Source organism: Rhinopithecus roxellana, chromosome 12, assembly GCF_007565055.1.
Source record: "Rhinopithecus roxellana isolate Shanxi Qingling chromosome 12, ASM756505v1, whole genome shotgun sequence".
NCBI lineage: Eukaryota > Metazoa > Chordata > Mammalia > Primates > Cercopithecidae > Rhinopithecus > Rhinopithecus roxellana.
Window position 1 is genome coordinate 111,449,512 of NC_044560.1, and position 20,319 is coordinate 111,469,830.

Consider the following 20,319-nt stretch of genomic DNA (forward strand, 5'->3'; position numbering starts at 1 on the left):
GGCGTGAGCCTAATATTCTTAATTGGATTCCCCCACGGCCTCAGAGCAGTGCCCCGTTCCTCAAGCAGCTTTTCAAAGTCCCAGTCCCAAGTCTCACCTTTTCAGTCCTGATCCCGACCCTGCTCACATAATGCCGAGGATGCTCCGCCCATGGACGTTTCTCATTGCCTCATACACCTTGCCTGGGACATAACCCAAGGCTTTCTGCGACTTGGCCTCCCCCTGCACACTGAACATTTTCTTGTTTCCCCTTCTACTGCTTATTATGGGCCAATCTCCAGCCTTGAGTTTTTTTTTTCCTAGGAAAACGTTTAGGGGGAAATGTCAGAGCATACTTATGCCCCCCATAAAGCAATCCCAATAGACCTGCTACTACTGAGCAAGCCCAGATAACACTGTAATAACGCCCTTCACAAGAGGGTCTCTCCTTGGTCATGCCCTCGACAAGATTCTCTCCTCAGAGGGTCTTGGTCTGTTCATTCATTCATTCATTCATTCACTCAAACTCTGATCAATTTGTAGATACACCAATAACCAAACCAGAAGAAAACACGCTGCCCACATTGGAGCTCAAAAGCTACTGGAAGACAATGAACAAAATTAACATTAAAAAATACATAGAATATTAGGCCAGGCACGGTGGCTCACACCTGTAATCCCAGCACTTTGGGAGGCTGAGGTGGGCAGATCACTTGAGGTTAGAAGTTTAACACCAGCCTGGCCAGCATGGAGAAACCCCATCTCTACTAAAAATACAAAAATTAAAATTAGCTAGGCATGGTGGCGTGTGCCTGTAATCCCAGTTATTGGGGAGGCTGAGACAGGAGAATTGTTTGAACCCAGGTGGCAGAGGTTGCAGTGAGCCGAGATTTTGCCACTGCACTCCAACCTGGGAGACAGAGCAAGACCCTGTCTGGAAAAAAAAAAAAAAAAAAAAAGAATATTAGAAGGTGATTCATTTTATGGAGAATAATTAAGCAAGAGCCGGTGAAAGGGAGTGCTGAGGGAGGGGTGAATGTGAGTTACTTATGTACTAAATTTGCTGACCTCACTCCCATCACAGGGATTTCCCACACGATATTACCTCTGTCTGGAGTGTTTCCCTATCAACCCCTGCAGTGATTTTTTTTAAATTTTTTAATTATCTGGGTACAAAATAGGTATATTTAGGTATATATATTGAGAGGGTACATGGGATGTTTTGATACCGGCATGTAATGTGTAATAATCACATCATGGAGAATGGGGTCCTGCAGTGATTTTAAAACAGCTGCAAATTCTCTGACACTCTTCTTATCAAGATACAGAGTCTATGACTGCTTTCTATGAATCTGGGTGGGACTGGGATAGCTTCAACCAATAGAAAACAGTGGAAGTGACACAGTGATTTCTAAGGCTATGTGATGAAAGGCAATGCAGCTTCTTGACCAATGTTCTTGTCCACTGGAATGAGCTATAGAACCACGGTGCATTATATGTGAAGTGTGACTATGCTGAAGCAGCCATGCTTTGAGGAAGTCCAAACCAATGGAGCTATGTATAGGCATTACAGTCAATAGTCCCAGTCAGACTGGGAGAAGACCATGCAAGAAGTTCCCGAGGATTCCACTCCACAGCCGTCAAGTCTATCAAGTCACCTTTGAGTCTTTCCAGGTGAATCCCCAGACATCATGGAGCAGACAAAAACTGATCCCAACTGAGCCCTGTCCAAACCTCTGACTCCCAGAATCCATGAGCATAATAAAATAATTGTTTTATGCCACTAAGTTTTGGGAGCGGTTATCCAATAAGAGTAATTAGGACAGCCCTTTGTTAACTAGATAATTTCTATCAGCTTAAGTGTAAGTTGCTCAGGAATGCTTCTAGACTCCATCAGTGACCCAGCTAGATCAGGTTCTGCTACTGTAACATCTTTCATTTCTTCTTATATCTCAACAGCTATTTTTCTTGTCCATTACACTGTTTGTTTGTTTATTTGTTTTTGAGATGGAGTCTCACTTTGTTGCCCAGGCTGGAGTGCAGTGGCATCATCTCAGCTCACTGCAGCCTCTGCCTCCCGGGTTCAAGCAATTCTCCTGCCTCAGCCTCCCAAGTACCTGGGACTACAGGCACCCGCCACCACGCCTGGCTAATTTTTAGTACAGACAGAGTTTTACTATATGGCCCAGCCTGGTCTCTAACTCCTGACCTCAAGTGATCTGTTCGCCTCGGCCTCCCAAAGTGGTGGGATTACAGGCGTGTGCCACTGTGCCCACTCTGATTTCATTTAAATGTATGGTTTGCTTAGAAAGATTAGAAACTGGCTGGGTGTGGTGGCTCACACCTGTAATCCCAGCACTTCGGGAGGCCGAGGCAGGTGGATCATGAGGTCAGGAGTTTGAGACCAGCCAGACCAATATGGTGAAACCCTGTCTCTACTAAAAATACAAAAAAAAAAAAAAAAATTAGCCACGCATGCTGGCATGCACTTGTAATCTCAGCTACTTGGGAAGCTGAGGCAGGAGAATCACTTAAACCCGGGAGGCAGAGGTTGCAGTGAGCTGAGTTTGTACCACTGCACTCCAGTCTGGGTGACAGAGCAACACTCCATCTCAAAAAAAAAAAAAAAGAAAGGTTGGAAACAAGAATTTACCATGTCTGTGACACACAGAAGTTGCTAGATATCCATCTTATCCCTCTATTTTATAAATGCAGATATCAAAACAACCCCAATCATATATTCTCCATCATTTTATTATGAAAAGTTTCTAATATACAGCAAAGTTGAAAAATTTTACAGTGGACACCACGTAGATCCACCACTTGGATCCTACCATGAACATTTTGCTATATTTGCTTTATCCCACATCTATCTATTACCCTATTTATCCATCAACCCAACTCATCTCTGGATGCATTTCAAAATAAATTGCCAACATTGGTAAATGGTTCCCTAAATATCTCAGTGTACATACTTTTTTTCTCTTTTCTTTTTTTTTAAAGAGAGAGGCTAGTTCTGTAGCCCAGGCTGGAGGGCAGTGGCATGATCTTAGTTCACTATAATACAGCCTTGAACTCCTGGGCTCAAAGTAAACCTCCCGCCTCAGCGCCCCTCTCCGTCCCCAGTAGTGGGACTACAAATCATGTGCCACCACACCTGGCTATTTATTTGCTTATTTATTTTTGTAGAGAGGGGTCTTGCTGTGTTGTCCAGGGTGGTCTCAAATTCCTGGCCTCAAGTGATCCTCCTGCCTTGGCCTCCCAAAGAAGTGGGATTACAGGCATATCTTTAACTGGCATTCAATATTTTCTTTTGAGGTAAACTTTACATACAATGAAATTCACACAGTTCACTAAGTTTGATAAGTGCATACACCTGTGTAACCCAAACATCTTCCCAGCATGGCAACTAGTTTTTTTTTAATGTGGCCCTCTAAAGCAAGTGTCAGAGAGAGACAGAAAGAGAAATTATCTTTTTTTTTTTTTTTTGAGATGGAGTCTCACTCTGTCACCCAGGCTGGAGTGTAATGGCATGATCTCAGCTCACTGCAACCTCTGCCTCCTGAGTTCAAACAATTTTCCTGCCTCAGCCTCTCCAGTAGCTGGGATTACAGGCACCCACCACCAATGCCTGGCTAATTTTTGTATTTTTAGTAAAGACATTTCACCACGTTGGCCAGGCTGGTCTTGCACTCCTGACCTTAAGTAATCTGCCCATCTGAGTCTCCCAAAGTGCTGGGATTACAGGCACAAGCCACCATGCCCAGCTGAGAAATCACCTTTTCTAACTGAACTTTAGAATTTAAGCTGCATTGGCTGGGTGCAGTGGCTCAAGCCTGTAATCCCAGCACTTTGGGAGGCTGAGACTGGCGGATCACGAGGTCATGAGATCGAGACCATCTGGCTAACACGGTGAAACCCCGTCTCTACTTAAAAAAAAAAAAAAACCAGCCGGGCGAGGGGGCGGGCGCCTGTAGTCCCAGCTACTTGGGAGGCTGAGGCAGGAGTATGGCATAAACCCGGGAGGCGGAGCTTGCAGTGAGCCGAGATCCGGCCACTGCACTCCAGCCTGGGCGACAGAGCGAGACTCCATCTCAAAAAAAAAAAAAAAAAAAAAAAGAAGTTAAGCTGCATCACTTCCTCTGCATTTTATTTGTTGAGGGGCCCAGTTTGAAGGGACTGGGCATAGATGGGACATAGACTCTATCTCTTGATGGCAAGTTTATCAAAGAATATCAGGTTTATAAAAACCATAAGTTTTCCAACAGTCCAGATAGGTGGTGATGACAACCTAGACTGAGGTGTGAGCAGTAGAAGGGGAGGAGCAGTTGAATTCTGGATAGATTTTAAAGGTGGAGGCCGGGTGCGGTGGCTCATACTTGTAATCCTAGCACTTTGGGAGGCCGAGGTGGGTGGGACACCTGAGGTCACGAGTTCGAGACCAGCCTGGCCAACATGGTGAAACCCCCGTCTCTACTACAAATACAAAAAATTGCCAGGCATGATGGCTCATGCCTGTAATCCCAGCGCTTTGGCAGGCTGAGGCAGGAGGATCACAAGGTCAGGAGTTCAAGACCAGCCTGGCCAATATGGTGAAACCCCATCTCTACTAAAAAACACAAAAATTAGCCAGGCATGGTAACAGGTGCCTGTAGTCCCAGCTACTAGGGAGGCTGAGGCAGAAGAATCTCTTGAACTCAGAAAGCAGAGGCTGCAGTAAGCCAAGATCATGCCACTGCCCTCCAGCCTGGGGGACAGAGCGAGACTCTGTCTCAAAAAAACCAAACCAAAACAAAACAAAACAAAACAAAAAAATTAGCCAGGTGTGGTGGCAGATGCCTGTAATCCGAGCTACTCAGAAGGCTGAGGCAGCAGAATCGCTTGAACTCAGGAGGTGGAGGTTGCAGTGAGCCGAGATCACGTCATTGCACTATAGCCTGGGCAACAAGAGTGAAACTCCATCTCAAAAAATAAAATAAAATAAAATAAAACAAAGGTGGAGATGGCAGGATTTGCTGGTTAACTATGGGTGGAAGGGAAAGACAGAAGTCAAAGACAACTCTAAGGTTTTTGGTCTGAGCAGCAAAGGACAGAGCTGAAGAAAGTTGGGGAGCAGCATGCTTAGGGGGAAAGATTGGAAACATTTAGAACCTATGGAATTTGAGATGTCTTTTAAACACTTGGGTAGAAATGGTGATGAGGTAGGAACCCAAGGTTTCATGGCCAGGTCTAGATTAGAGATAGATATTTGAGGATTATCAGAATACAGATGGGGTTTAGTGTCATTAACCTAGACAAGAGCACCTGTGGGTGGGTGTAGATAGAGATGTCAATGCTATGGCCCTGGGTCATGCCAAAGTTGACATGCTGGGCTAGTGATGAGGCCTGACCAGAGAGGTGCAGAGAGAAGTGCTGGAAGCGGGGAGGGAAAGTGCTTCAAGGAGGGAGGGGTCAGCTGCATCAGACGCTGCTGCTGCTCAAGCAGGTGTGGGCTACGGACTGACCATCATCCAACACTCCAATGACCCTAGTAGCTTCTTCCCCAGAGGACAGTCCTTTGGTCCCATTTGAGCCAGGGTTCCTGACTGAAATCAGATAAGGTGGGTCCTAGTCTTGCCAGAAGTCTTGTCTGAAACTCGCTCTGCCCCAAGGAAGATATAACCAGAAAGGAGATCTTGTTTCCATGGTCAGGAAAGGGGGGTGCAGGGCAGAGCCATGGGGTGGAGGAGGGTGGGGGGCATTTCCTTAAATTGGCACGACCCCTTGGCCTTTCCAAACAACCCCTTTCTCACAGAAAAAAAAAAAAAGCCTCGCTGGGTAAAATAGAATCTCTATGTACAATTCAAAGTCGTCTGGCCTCCAGGGAAGCTCCTTCCCTTCGTAGCAGCCTCCTTGGGGACCTGGGGGGCGACCTGGCTGGAGGGGAGCAAGATCCCGGGTCTTTGGCCTGGTCCAACAGGAACGATAATCGGGCATCCGCTTCCCTGGAGAAAGGCCGGGAGAGCAGAGGCTGGGATATGTGCTCAGGCTTAGGATCTGGGGCTGTCGACGGAGTGCTGGAACAGGGGATGAGGAGGGCTGGGTGCCTAACCGGGTCTCAGAGGACTCGGGGGCCCAGTGTCATAGACTCTGAGGATAAAGCATCGGTCACCTTTTCTGCCGTCTCAGCTCTGCCCTCTGGGCTCTTAGCACCTGCAGCACGGGATCGTCCTGGAATTCGCTGCCGTCGGAGTCTGGTGGAGGGAGGAAAGAATGAGCTCCAAGGGGCCGGTCTCTTAGGGGGCTGGCCCGCCACCGACATTCGGGAGGGAGCGGACATCACCTTCTGCAGCCTGCAGCAGCTGGGCGGCCTGGGAGAGCAGGGCCTCCGTGGGGGCGTGGTCAGCAGCGGAAGGGGGCGGGGCCAGGGCCTCCGGAGGCCCCACCTGGAAGGCAGGCGGCGAGGCCTTGACTGTGGATGCCTGCTCAGCTGGAGAGGGTGGGACCTCGGGCTGCCGGCAGGATTCAGAGGAAGGAGTGGCTTCGTTCTTCCAGATCACTGACCCCGCTGCTGGTGGCAAGGCCTTGGCTTTCCGAGACTCGGCCTTGGCCCGACACCGGGATTCAGATGGAGGGGGAGTGGCCTTGGTTTGGGGTTGTGTGGCCTTGACTTTCAGAGATCCAGCCTCAGGTGGAGGCGGGCCCTCGAAGTGAGGAGGCGCGTCCTCCAGGCTGTCAGGGAACAGCCGAGCTGCCACTACCTGGCCCAGGACACCCCTGAGCTGAGGGCCAGGTCCCTGGCCAGCTGCAGTGACTCCCTCGGCAGCCTCTCGGCGAGGGGCTCTGCTCCTCCGAGACGTGGGCCCCAGGCTCTTAGGCTGGGCACAGCTGCTTGGCTCAGGGATGGGCAGGCTCTGGGGAACAGCTGGGGATGCGAGGGTGGAGGCTGGAGGTGCAGGGGTAGAGGCCAGGGGAGCCGGGGTGGGGGCCAGGGGAGCGGGGGTGGAGGCCAGGGGAGCTGGGGGCATGAGGGTGGAGCCCAGATGTGCTAGGGTGAAGGCCGACTGCATGGGAGGAACAGCCCCAAGGGATACCCAAGGCCCAGACTGTGGGGCACAGAAGAACCCATGGGGGCTGGGGGCCCAAAAGATATGTGGAGAGGACATTGAGGGAAAATGAGGTCTCTCCATATAGAAGGCCTCCGGTGGACCAGGCCCGGCCACACTGCTCCGCAGTGGGACATGGTTAGGCTGGGTCCCCAGAGAACCGAGGGTCTCCACTGGAGCAGGAGAGGTCTGTAGACAGATAAGAGAGATCTGAGACCCTCTCTAGAGAGGGTGGAGGGTCCTCAGTCCCCCTCAGATCCAGCCCCTCCTCCAGCTCCCACCAGGCTTCTCCCTCCCTCGACTCACCAGAGTGCGAAGGGCAGGGGTCGGAGGTGGCACCCAAGCTCTGTCACCCTTGCTTCCCTGAGCCTGTTCAAGCTTCCGCCGCTGCCGCCACTGGTACAGAATGTCATCCTCTGGCCGAAGGGGTGCTTGAGAGGAGGCTGGGGCTGGAGCAGGGGTAGGGGTCTGGGCCTGGGCTGGTGCCGGGGATGCTGTAGGGGATGGGAGGTAGAGAGGACAGTGTGAGGCAGGGGCCAGGGAGATCAGCAACCCCATGACAGCCTGCACACACGCCCTCCAACTGTGCAGGGGGTTACTCAGATAGGCTCTCCAGATACTGTCCCGGGTCCTCTCTAGGGTGGGAAGAAGGGAAGGGGTCAAAGTCAGGGGAGCGAGCACTCCTGGGCTTCTCCACCTGTCATCATTCAAGTCTTTGTTATATATATATAGAGAGAGAGTCTTGTTCTGTCACCCAGGCTGGAGGGCAGTGGTGAGATCACTGCAGTCTCGACCTCCTGGGCTCAGGCGATCCTCCTGCCTTAACCTCCTGAGTAGCTGGGACTAAAGGCATGCGCCACCACACGGGGGTAATTTTTATTGTTTTGTAGAGACAGGGTCTTGCTTTGTTGCCCAAGCTGCTCTCAAACTCCTGGGCTCAAGCCATCATCGTCTCACATGGGCCTCCCAAAGTGCTGGGATTACAGGTGTGAGTCACAGCGCCTGGTCTCATTCAACAAATATTTATTGAGCTGTTCTGGACATTGGAGTTACAACAGTGACCAGAAGACATATTGCCTGGAATCCACCCACTCCCCCACCCCCTATAGCCCTCACCCTGCTCCAGCCCCACTTACCCAACCTGGACTCTCAAGCAACCTCCCTGGCCTCTCTACTCTCCTCCAAATCTGTTCCCTACTCGCAGCCAGAGGGAGCCTGTGAATACCTGAGTCAGACCAGGCCCTTCGTGCTTAGGAACCCTCCCTTGGCCGCACCTCTCTCCTGGTAAAAGGCGAAGGCTTTGCCTTTTACACCTGTGGCTCCGTCTGTCTGGAATGCTCTTCCCTCAATTATCGCACGGTGCATTCTCTCACGTCCATCAGATCTTGGTCACCTTCCCTGGCTTCCCTATTCAAAACTGCAACAACCAGCTGGGCTCATTCTTGTAATCCTAGTGCTTTGGGAAGCTGAGGGGGTGGGGGGATCATTGAGTCCAGGAGTTTGAGATCAGCCTGAGCAACACAGTGAGACCCCCATCTCAACAAATAAAAATATAAAAACAATTAGCTGGGCATAGTGGTGCATGCCTGTAGTCCCAGCTACTCGGAAGGCTGAGGTTGTAGGATTGCTTGAGCACAGCAATTACACTGTGATGGCACCATTTATTTATTTATTTATTTATTTTTGAGACAGAGTCTCTCTCTGTCACCCAGGCTGGAATGCAATGGCACAATCTCAGCTCACTGCAACCTCAGCCTCCTGGGTTCAAGCGATTCTCTCCTGCCTCAGCCCCCTGAGTAGCTGAGACTACAGGCATGCACCACTATGCACCACTATGTACCATGCGCAGCTAATTTTTGAATTTTTAGTAGAGACTGGGTTTCGCCACATTGGTCAGGCTGGTCTCAAACTCCTGAGCTCAGGCAATCCTCCCGCCTCAGCCTCCATACCTGAGCCACTGCACCTGGCCTTTTTATCCCTGTTTTACAGCTGGAGAAACAAGGCCCAGAGAGGCCCAAAGTCCCATAGCTGGTCAGTGGCAGAGCTCGGATTTGTACCCAGACTTCCCTCAGTCCTAGCCTCCCAGCCCTTACCGGGTGCCCTGGGGCCAGGGCCCTTGCTGGAGTCAGGGATGAAGCTCTCCGAGAGGGGAGAGAGGCCATCGGAACTGGTGGGGAATGAGGAAGTGCTGGCATCGCTGGGGCTGAGGGAGGAGGAGGAGATGGAGGCTTTGCTGCAGGGAGAAGGCAGGAGTGAGGCAATGGAGGTCTGGGCCATGTGGAGCTGCAGTGGGAAGGGTGATGAGGGCGGGGGTACAGGCACCTGCGTTTGAGCAGCCTGGCAGCTCTGCTCTGTAGGCTCAGCGTCTCCAGGTCCAGCAGGGATGAGTTCCATGTGTTGAGATTCTGCAGGGTGACAGGGTCAGACGCCAGCCCCAACCCAAAGGCTGCTGGGAAAAGGGTTCTAAACAGGGCCTGGAATGCAGGGTGTACCACCCTCGGTAACCTCACGTGTCAGCTTAGGATCTGCTCCTCCTCCTCAGGGAGGAGAGACCCAGTTTCGCCCTTTGGATTAGCATCTTTTTTGGGGGGCGGGGGGCATGGAGTTTCGCTTGTTGCCCAGGCTGGAGTGCAATGGCATGATCTCGGCTCACAGCAACCTCTACCTCCTGGGTTCAAGCAATTCTCCTGCCTCAGCCTCCCAAGTACCTGGGATTACAGGCATGTGCCATCACACTCGGCTAATTTTGTATTTTTAGTAGAGACGGGGCTTCTCCATGTTGGTCAGGCTGGTCTCGAACTCCCGACCTCAGGTGATCCGCCCACCTCAGCCTCCCAAAGTGCTGGGATTACAGGCGTGAGCCACCAAGCCTGGAGGATCAGCACCTTTCATGGACAAATCATGGTTGGAGTAGGATGGATCCCACCTCTCAGATCAGAGCTGACTCATAAGAGCATTCTATCCTCTGGTTCACAGTGGTTGGCTCAAGGATGAGTGAATCACAGTGAGCCCTGGGGCTTCAGATGGAGCAATTAGAAAAGCCCCCACTTTCCACTGGAGTCATGGAGCTAGGACCATGGGAGCCTAGAGACCCCGAGGGCCATCCTGGCTACTATGAGAGGAAAGCCTGCCTGGGACTGAGCCCAAAAAAGAGGAGCACAGAGGTGGGCGTGGTGGCTCACACCTGCAATCCCAGCACTTTAGGAGGCCGAGGCAGGAGGATTGCTTGAGCCCAGGAATTCGAGACCAGCCTGGACAACAAAGTAAGATCCCATCTCTACAAAAAAAAAAAAAAAAACACACACAGAAAATTAGCTGGGCACAGTGGCGCACGCCTGTAGTCCCAGGTACTCAGGAGGTGAAGGTTGCAAAGAGTTCAAGCAGTTCAAGTCTGCAGTGAGCCATGATTGTGCCACTGCACTCCAGGCTGGGTGACAGAGTAAGATCCTGTCTAATAAAAAAAAAGGTTGGGTGCAGTGGTTCACACCTGCAATCTCAGCACTTTAGGAGGCCAAGGCAGGAGGACTGCTTGAGCCCAGGAGTTCGAAACCAGCCTGGACAACAAAGTAAGATCCCATCTCCACAAAAAAGAACACAAAATTAACTGGGCATGGTGGCACATGCCTGTAGTCCCAGGTACTCAGGAGGCGAAGGTTGCAAGGAGTTCAAGGCTGCAGTGAGCCATGACTGTGCCACTGCACTCCAGCCTAAGAGTAAGACTTTATCTAATTAAAAAAAAAAAAAAAAAAAAAGGCCGGGCTTGGTGGTTCACACCTGTAATCCTAGCACTTTAGGAGGCTGAGGCGGGCAGACTGCCTGAGCTCAGGAGTTCGAGACCAGCCTGGGCAACATGGTGAAATCTCATCTCTACTAAAAAAATACAAAAAAATTAGCTGGGTGTGGTGGTGTACACCTATAGTCCTAGCTACTTGGGAGGCTGAGGCAGAAGAATTGCTTGAACCCAAGAGGCAGAGGTTGCAGTGAGCCGAGATGGTGCCACTGTACCCCAGCCTGAGTGACAGAGCGAGACTCTGTCTCTTAAAAAAAAAAAAAAAAGAGCATGAGCCTAGAGAGAGGTGGGTCTCTCCCAACATTATTTAAACACCTGGATCCAGGCATTTCTAGAAACATCTACTTTTGGATTTCTCAATTACATTAGCCAGCAAATCCTCCTTTTCTGTTTTAGCTTCCTTGAAATGGGGATCAGCTCTAATTCTTTTTTTTTTTTTTCTTTTTTGAGACAGAGTCTTGCTCTGTCACCAGGCTGGAGTGCACTGGCGCTATATCTCAGCTCACTGCAACCTCCGCTTCCCGGTTCAAGTGATTCTCCTGTCCCAGCCTCCTAAGTAGCTGGGATTACAGGTGCGCACCACCATGCCCGGCTGATTTTTGTATTTTTAGTAGAGACGGGGTTTCACCATGTTGGTCAGGCTGGTCCTGAACTCCTGACCCCGTGATCTGCCTATCTCGGCCTCCCAAAGTGCTGGGATTACAGGCGTGAGCCACCGTGCCCAGCCTTTTCTTTTCTTTTTTTTTTTGAGACTGAGTCTCCCTCTGTCGCCCAGGCTGGAGTGCAGTGGCCGGATCTCAGCTCACTGCAAGCTCCGCCTCCCGGGTTCACGCCATTCTCCTGCCTCAGCCTCCCGAGTAGCTGGGACTACAGGTGCCCACCACCTCGCCCGGCTAGTTTTTTGTATTTTTTTAGTAGAGACGGCGTTTCACCGTGTTAGCCAGGATGGTCTCGATTTCCTGACCTCGTGATCCGCCCGCCTTGGCCTCCCAAAGTGCTGGGATTACAGGCTTGAGCCACCGTGCCCGGCCTTTTTTTTTTTTTTTTTTTTTTTTTTTTTTTTTTTTGAGACGGAGTCTTGCTCTGTCACCCAGGCTGGAGTGCAGTGGCCGGATCTCAGCTCACTGCAAGCTTCGCCTCCCGGGTTCCCGCCATTCTCCTGCCTCAGCCTCCCGAGTAGCTGGGACTACAGGCGCCACCACCTCGCCCGGCTAGTTTTTTGTATTTTTTAGTAGAGACGGGGTTTCACCGTGTTAGCCAGGATGGTCTCGATCTCCTGACCTCGTGATCCGCCCGTCTCGGCCTCCCAAAGTGCTGGGATTACAGGCTTGAGCCACCGCGCCCGGCCTTTTTTTTTTTTTTTTAAATAGAGACATGGTCTTGCTCTATTGTCCAGGCTGGAGTGCAGTGGCATGATCATAGCTCACAGCAGCCTTGAACGCCTAGGCTCAGCCATCCTCCAGCCTCAGACTCTCAAGTAGCTGGAATTATAGGTGCATACCACCATATCTGGCTCTTTTTTTTAAATTTTTTTTTTTTTTAAGTAGAGGCAGAATCTCACCATGTCGCCCAAGCTGGTCTTGAACTCCTGGCCTCAAGCAATCCTCTCACCTTGGCCTCCCAAAGTGCTGGGATTACAGGTGTGAGCCGCTGCTCCTGATCTAATTCTATCCCAGGGCTGGTGGTGTCAGTTCAGGTACATAAGGGAGGGAGTGAATGGGGATGTCACCTGCTTTATTTCCTGAAGCGGAGCCACAGCGTGGGATGCACTGGTCACCTTGGCCGCAGTAGGGACAGCTGTATGGGGTCTTCCTTCTGGTTTGTTGGCTCCTGCTGAGAAGCTCCAGTTAAGGGTGTGAGGGCCAGGAGGAGTGGCTGCTGGGGGCATTGATCAGCAAAGGTTTAGGGATGGGGGTGGTGGATGGCACTGAAGGAGGTACCTGCTGCACTTTGACTGCTAGGGTCTGGAGAGTCAGACCGCAGCCACCAAAAGTCAGCTGGGGTTGGGCCTGCAGGCTGGCGCTCCTCTCGACTGGTGGGCTGAGCCTGGCGGAACCTATTTATATACCTGTGAACATCAGGGGATAGCAAGTGAGTGGAGTGAGGAGAGCCAAATAATAATAAGAATAATCATAGCAACCAACGTTTACCAAGCACCATGGCAGAGCCTGGTAGCTATTCCTCAATATCTGCTTTTCTTTCTTATACAGTCACATAACTATTTTTGAGACAGGGTTTCACTCTGTCACCCAGGCTGCAGGGCAGTGGTGCAATCATAGCTCACTGCAGCCCCCAACTCCTGGGCTCAAGAAATCCTCTCTCCTCAGCCTCCTGAGGACCTGGGACACAGGTGCATGCCATCATGCTTGGCTAATTTTTGTATTTTTATTTATTTATTTGTAATTAATTAGTTTATGTTTTGGGATGGAGTTTTGCTCTTGTTGCCCAGGCTAGAGTGCAATGGTGTGATCTTGGCTCACTGCAACCTCTGCCTCCCGGTTCCAGTAATTCTTCTGCCTCAGCCTCCCAAGTCCCTGGGATTAAAGATGTATGCCACTACGTCCGGCTAATTTAGTAGAGACGGAGTTTCACCATGTTGGTCAGCTGGTCTCAAACTCCTGACCTCAAGTGATCTACCCACTTTGGCCTCCCAAAGTGCTGGGATTACAGGCGTAAGTCACCGCAGCCCTGCCAATTTTTGTATTTTTAGTAGAAACAGGGTCTTGCCGTGTTGCCCAGGCTGGTCTGGAACTCCTGGGCTTAAGGGATCCTCCCGCTTTGGCTTCCCAAAGTGCTGGGGTTACAGGCATGAACCACTGTGTCCGGCCAGGAATGTAACTTTTAGCTGGGCATGCAGCCGCTCTCCTATGGACTATATTTACCAGGTACCCTTGTAGCCTTGTGACCCCGTGACTAAGTTCTTGACAAACAGGGTATGAGATGTGATTTTGGAAAGCTGATGTGGTTGAAAGCCATTTTGCACCATGAAGGAAAGGGCAACGGTCTAGAGTTGGGATGGCAACAAGACAGAAGAAACCTGTGTCTCTGACATCTCAACTACGGGCTGCCACATCATCCCTGGTGGCTTCTGCCTGGACTGCAGGTGAGGGAGGAATAAATTCTATCTTGTTTCAGCCATAATTAATTTGGGACTCTTTGTTACAGCAGCTGAACCTGTATTCTACAAATCTAAGTGGTAACTATGTGAGAAGCATTGCTAGAGATCATTACAGATAGTAACTCACTGAAAGCTCAAACAGCCCTAGGGGATGTGTACTATTAGTATACCCAATTTAGGCCTGGCAGTGGCTCACACCTGTAATCCCAGCACTTTGGGAGGCTGAGGCGGATCACCTGAGGTCAGGAGTTTGAGACCAGCCTGGCCAACATGGTGAAACCCCATCTCTCCTAAAAATATACAAAACTAACCAGGCATGGTGGTGGGCACCTGTAATCCCAGCTACTTGGGAGGCTGAGGCAGGAGAATCACTTGAACCCAGGAGGGAGAGACTGCAGTGAGCCAAGATCACGCCACTGCACTCGAACTTGGGCAACAAGAGTGAAACTCCATAAAAAAAAAACAACCAATTTAGAGATAAAGAAACTGAGGCTGGGCATGGTAAGTCTGGCCTGTAATCACAGCACTTTTTGGAGGCCAAGGTGGGAGGTTTGCTAGGTGTGGTGGCATGCACCCATAATCCCAGCAATTCAGGAGGCTGAGGTGGGAGGATGGCTTGAGCCCAGGAGTTTAAGGTTATAGTGAGCTGTGATTGCACCACTGACCTCCAGCCTAATCAACAGAGCGAGACCCTGTCTCTTAATAAATAAATAAATAAAAAGAGATAAACTGAGGCCAAGATCATACACAGAGTTAAATGACAGAGCTGGGATTTGAACTCAGGCAGTCTAGCGCCAGAGTTCTTAACACACATAAAGTGCCTGGTCCTAAAAGAGTGCTGCAGAAACAGCTCTGGCCATGATGATTATTACTGCATGCCTTCTCCCTCCCTCTAACCCAAAGCCTCCTTTTCCCCCAGCGCTGCTGGTACTTACTTGGCCACCACGGAGTCCCCGCTGTCAATCAGGGTGGGTGCTGGGGAGGCCCCCAACTGTCCCTCAGTGGTGCTGGGCGGGGAAGGGGTCCCTGAACTGGATGAAAAGGACTCCTCAAACAGCTCAGGGGAGTTGGGACCTGTGGCTAGAGCCTTGGGAGCTGGTGGGAGCCTGGATCTCTGAGACCTGGATGGGCTCAGGGTCTAAGATCGGGGAAGAGCACAAAAAGAAAAAGTATGAGGCCTGATGGGTCATCCCTGCAGGGGAACCAAAACACACACGAAGTCTCAGTCCAGAGAGGAGGAAACACATCCTGTACTGATAACAACCTAGTGTGATGGGGGCTCGGATGGGGAATCTAGGTGGTAGAAAGGGGGACAAGGGCAGGGTCATGGGGAGGGGAGAAGGTCACATGTCTTCCTACCCTCTAGAGGTCATTCTCTTGCTACTGGGCCAGTACTCAGCACTCTTTGAGGGGGGTCCTCACCTTGGGACACCAGGTCTGGCTCCGGGATGGCCAGTAGTGGCTTCGACCTAGGGGCGCATCTCCAAAGGGACTATCTTGAATGGAGAAAACTGGCAGGCTGCAAGAGGAAAGTGGAGTTCAGGCAGCATGTGATTTTGCTGCGGCCCTGGGGAGGGGGACATTACCGGAGGGCAGAACCAGACAATTGCCATAGATTCCTGGAGGAGAGGGGCTGTCATTCCCATGAAGCACCGCTGCACGCTCAGGATAGCGACAGTGGAAGGGTGAGTCCCGGGAGCCCGCCCCTGGAGCAGTCTTAATAGGGAGCAACTCAGGAACTGGCAGCCGGTGGTTCTCAACCCTGGATCCAGTCTAGGAGGGGTTTTCAACGTTACAGATGCGCGGTTCCCATTCCAGGCCAACAGAATCAGGACATCTATTAGTGGGCCTGGGCCTCCGTGTCTTTCCGCCGCCTCCCAGATGATTGTGAAGTGGAGCTCAGGTTAAGAACCGCGGCTCTCTGGGCGTGGTGGTTCAGGCCTGCAACCCCAGCACTTTGGGAGGCCGAGGCCTGTGGATCACTTGAGGTCAGGAGTTCGAGACCAGACTTACCAACATGGCGAAATCCCGTCTCTACTAAAAATATAAAAAATTAGCCAGGCGTGGTGGCGGGTGCCTGTAGCTCCAGCTACTTGGGAGGCTGAGGCAGGAGAATGGCTTTAACCCAGGGGGCAGAGGTTGCAGTGAGCCAAGATTGTGCCACTGCACTCCAGTCTGGGCCAACAGAGCGAGAGACTCTGTCTCAAAAAAAAAAAAAAAAAAAAAAAAAAAGAACCGCGGCTGGACTTTATCACCGAGCATTTCCCATAAATTATTGGGGACACGAAGGCAAAGGGTAGATGGACTACAAGCCCCAGGATCCACTGGGCTCCGCCTCCCCGAGAAAGTTCAAAGACAACGCCCAGGCGTGTCTGTGGGCCATTTCAAAATTAAGAAATTCAGATCTCAAGCCTTCCTTGGGCACCTTTAGCGGAAATAATCCCTTGGGGCCACTCAGAGAGGAACATAAGACTCTTCGGGGACCCCCGGAATGCTGAAGGCTACGGCTGGAGCGGCCAACGGCTGTGGAGCATGTTGGGAGTTGTAGTTCCAGTGCGGTGGAGCCCTAGCGACTCCAGACCCTATCCCGCCCGTCCCCAGGCTGTGCTGCTCTCGCCCTTGGTCCTCCCCAGCCTCCTGTATTCCCTGGAAGAGCGATCGGCCTCACCTGGGATCCATCCTGTGGCTCCCTCCGCACTTCCGCCCGCTCTGCTCCTTCACCAAACAGGCCCCGCGCGCATCTCCGTCGCTTAGCAACACCCTGTCAGCCCCGCCCCTCTCTGTGCCCGCGCAGGCGGTGAGCGGCCTCCAAGACGACCAATGAAAGAGAGGAAACAAAGTACCCGGAGGGAGGTGCTTTACGATTGGCTGGGACGACTGCCTGCCCGACAGAGCACGTTTGATTGGAGAACCTGCCGCGTGTAGCAGTAATTGGCAAGACCGTGCACCAATGGGAAGGATCTGAGGCTGGGCCTGAGGTTAGGAGGTGATCCAGAGTACCCTCGCTTAAAAGTCCAGGTTTTTAAGCGCCTTCTTGCTGCACAAGTCCTGTCCCGACTCCTTTCTAACTACCATTCTTTCTGTTGCAGGGGCAATGGCGTGGGGATGGGGGGCGCTGTGTTCCCTCTCTAACAGCTATTCCCCCATCAGTTGGGCCAATCAGTCCGTCCCGGTGGTCATCTAACCAGTTACTTCTTGCTGCAGGAGCAGCTGGTTGCATCAGTTGCCAGGTCTGGGCTCCTGGCCGAGGTAGCCGGATCAAAATGAGCTATTTCGAGCCCCAGCGCGCGGCCCCCGGGGGGCCAGCCTGAACTGTTCATGTTCGCGTCCCCTGGCCGGTGCACACCAGAGGCTGAGTCAGAGGCACAGAATTAGGCCCGGCCTGCGGGGGGACTGGGCCCAAGGCCCGGCTGAGGATGAGGGTAGGGAGGGCCTGTTCTATGTCCTCCTGACATCCTGGCCGGGCTACCGCATTCCCCAGGAATCTGCTCCTAAGACCTCCATCTGCGTCATCCTCAGACCTGTCAGGGGGGAGGCAGTGGATTAAAGGGACTGGAAACTCTTCTGTGGGCCTCTTGGGCTCTGGGCCCCAATCACCGCGCTGTGCTCCCCACACCCGCAAGGCTCCGCTGCCTCAGCCTTAGTTTCCCCTTCTGGAAATTGGGGAATCTTCATGACATCTTCTTGACAGCATTTGCCAGGCATTCAGCAAGCGCTTAATAAATGGCCAAGTCATTGTTTGGGTTTCTAAATAAGGCTCTCCTAATGGCCGGGTCTGGCCACGGTCCCAGTGTCCCTGGGCAGCCCTCCGAGGGGCCGGCACAGGGCGCACTATAAATCGGCGGCTGCGCACGCAGGGGCACTGCAACGCGGAGGAGCAGGATGGAGATCCCGGTGCCTGTGCAGCCGTCTTGGCTGCGCCGTGCCTCGGCCCCGTTGCCCGGACTTTCGGCGCCCGGACGCCTCTTTGACCAGCGCTTCGGCGAGGGGCTGCTGGAGGCCGAGCTGGCTGCGCTCTGCCCCACCACCCTCGCCCCCTACTACCTGCGCGCACCCAGCGTTGCGCTGCCCGTCGCCCAGGTGCCAGGCCTGGGGAGGGGGCGACTCGATCACTTCCAATGCCAGGGGTTTGGGGCAGTCTGGGGTGGGAACGTGTGAGAGAATGTTCGTTGGCCTTGGGCGGAGTGGAGAGTCCGCAGCTCCGAAGGGCTTCCGGAGTTCCTGGGGAATCTCAGAGGCCGGCTCACTGCAGCGGGTGGGAGGTCCCCGTCGCTCTTAGGGGTGTGTGTGTGTGGCGGGGGTCTCAGCTCCAGAGAATAGAAGGCCTGGGTCACTCTATGGGGAGTCTTGCTTACCCTGAAGGAGGCTGGTGACACGGGAAATCTGGGGAAAAGGAGGCGGGCAGTGACTCCCAAGGGGAAGGAATGTTCTTAGTCTCAGGGAAGAGTTGAGAGACTGTGTGCAGTGGCCCGATATCTCCAGAAGAGGAGGGGAGGGCCCTGCGACTTGAGGAAAGGTTCCTGGCCACTATGAAGTGGGGGAAGGCTACCAGTAGGTGCTGTGGTCCCGTGACTCGGCTGGGAGAGTAAGCAGAGGATCCTGGAGACGGGGGAAGGGTCATCTCGGCGACTTTGGTGGGGACTGGGGGAGAAGGGACCCGGGGCTCTGAAGAGGGAGCTGGGGAATCAGTGCCCTGAGAGGCACGATGACTTCGGATTCGCTGACACCAGAGGAGGGCACAGGTTCCTGACCTTGCAGGGGAAGGGAGCCTTATCACTGCAGGGAAGAGGGCAATCCCAGATATTACAGGGGGAGGGCGAATCCTCGTTCTTCAGGGTGAAGAGGTACTGGGTAACTCCCAGTAGGAAAGCGGACTGCTCAGCTCCGGAGGCCAGAGTGAGCGCGGCACGGAACCGACGGGGGTGGGGTCTCCCTGGGTGGGTCCCGCGAGCCTGGCCCGGCCTGATAACAGTCCTGCCCGCGCCCGCTGCGCGCAGGTACCGACGGACCCCGGCCACTTCTCGGTGCTGCTGGACGTGAAGCACTTCTCGCCGGAGGAAATTGCTGTCAAGGTGGTGGGCGAACACGTGGAGGTGCACGCGCGCCACGAGGAACGCCCGGTGAGCCGCGGCGGGGGCGGGGTTGGAGCGAGTACGCGCGCGGCAGGGCCGGAGGGGCGGGGCCGCTCAAGCCTCCCTCCCCTCCAGGATGAGCACGGATTCGTCGCGCGCGAGTTCCACCGCCGCTACCGCCTGCCGCCTGGCGTGGATCCGGCTGCCGTGACGTCCGCGCTGTCCCCCGAGGGCGTCCTGTCCATCCAGGCCGCACCAGCGTCGACCCAGGCCCCACCGCCAGCCGCAGCCAAGTAGGGGGCTGGGCCGCGCCCGCACTCCGGGAGCGTCCTCAGGCTCCCTCTATTGAAGCCGATCTGACTCCGCCCAGCCAGATGTCCCGAGCGCGCCAAGAACTGTCCTCTCACCCACTCCTGGATTCTGCCCTGACCTCCACCCTGGACACTGCCTTGATAACCTAGACCCTTACATTGACACCCTCGCTCTCACACCTCCTCCAGCTTTCGGACCCCACACCGACACCTCCCCTGCTTCCAGACCCTACCAGCACTACCCTAACCCTCAGCCAACAGTCTCAGCCCCACCGACCCACTTTCTTGGCATATAGCCCCACTTAAGACCCCTTCTCTACTTCCTTCTGAGTCCTTTATGAAGATATCGGGTACTACATTTCCATCCCTTGCCTATTTTGACACCTAATTATGGTGTGGACAGCCCTCCCCCAACCCCAGGCCTGTCAGGCACAATCCCCCCACCTCCCAAATGTCCTGGACTGCACAGACTTCCCACTCCAGACCATCCAGGCCTGGTTCCCAAGACCTGATCCTTCCCCTACAACCAGACAGTCCACAACTGCCCCGCTCCAGCCCATTTTCTGCTGTGAAACCCCAGCCAGCCACACCAGACTCTGGAACCCTTTTCTGACCACCCCAATTCTTGGACACCCATCCCAGGCCAACCAGAACACCCAACCCCAAACTGTACAGACTCTCCCACCCAAACCTCCCCAGACACTGCACGAATGTCCTAGGCCCCCTCCCTAACTCTAACCAGACCCCATCCCCCTAAGTCCCTTTGTCTTGACCCCCAAGACTTCAACCAGATAATCCTCGGCAACCCACCTCTCACCCTCCTCCTCTTCTCCTTCAAGACCCAGCTGAGCACCGGCTCTGATTCCCTACAGCCTTTCTCCCTGCCACGACTCCCTTACTCTTTCCCAGCCTCACTCTCCCAATAAATGTGCTAGAGCTCTGCCAACTGCTTTGTGTCTTGGCC

At 53.2% G+C, this 20,319-nt stretch overlaps 2 protein-coding genes across 2 annotated transcripts; one reads left to right on the forward strand and one right to left on the reverse strand.

Moving 5' to 3' along the window:
• Window positions 1-4,876: 4,876 nt before the first annotated feature.
• PROSER3 (proline and serine rich 3) lies at window positions 4,877-16,719 on the reverse strand. Its single transcript, XM_030941655.1, has 11 exons — window positions 16,641-16,719; window positions 15,395-15,491; window positions 14,908-15,110; window positions 12,795-12,922; window positions 12,584-12,684; window positions 9,387-9,469; window positions 9,158-9,297; window positions 7,371-7,558; window positions 6,302-7,253; window positions 6,131-6,212; window positions 4,877-5,963 (listed from the first exon to the last, which is right to left on the reverse strand). The coding sequence occupies exons 1-11, from the start codon at window positions 16,649-16,651 to the stop codon at window positions 5,822-5,824; spliced, it is 2,127 nt and encodes a 708-aa protein (XP_030797515.1). The 5' UTR covers window positions 16,652-16,719; the 3' UTR covers window positions 4,877-5,821.
• Window positions 16,720-17,813: 1,094 nt separating this feature from the next.
• On the forward strand, window positions 17,814-20,301 carry HSPB6 (heat shock protein family B (small) member 6). The gene is made up of 3 exons (XM_010369266.2): window positions 17,814-18,052; window positions 18,970-19,092; window positions 19,180-20,301. The coding sequence occupies exons 1-3, from the start codon at window positions 17,855-17,857 to the stop codon at window positions 19,339-19,341; spliced, it is 483 nt and encodes a 160-aa protein (XP_010367568.1). The 5' UTR covers window positions 17,814-17,854; the 3' UTR covers window positions 19,342-20,301.
• Window positions 20,302-20,319: the final 18 nt, after the last annotated feature.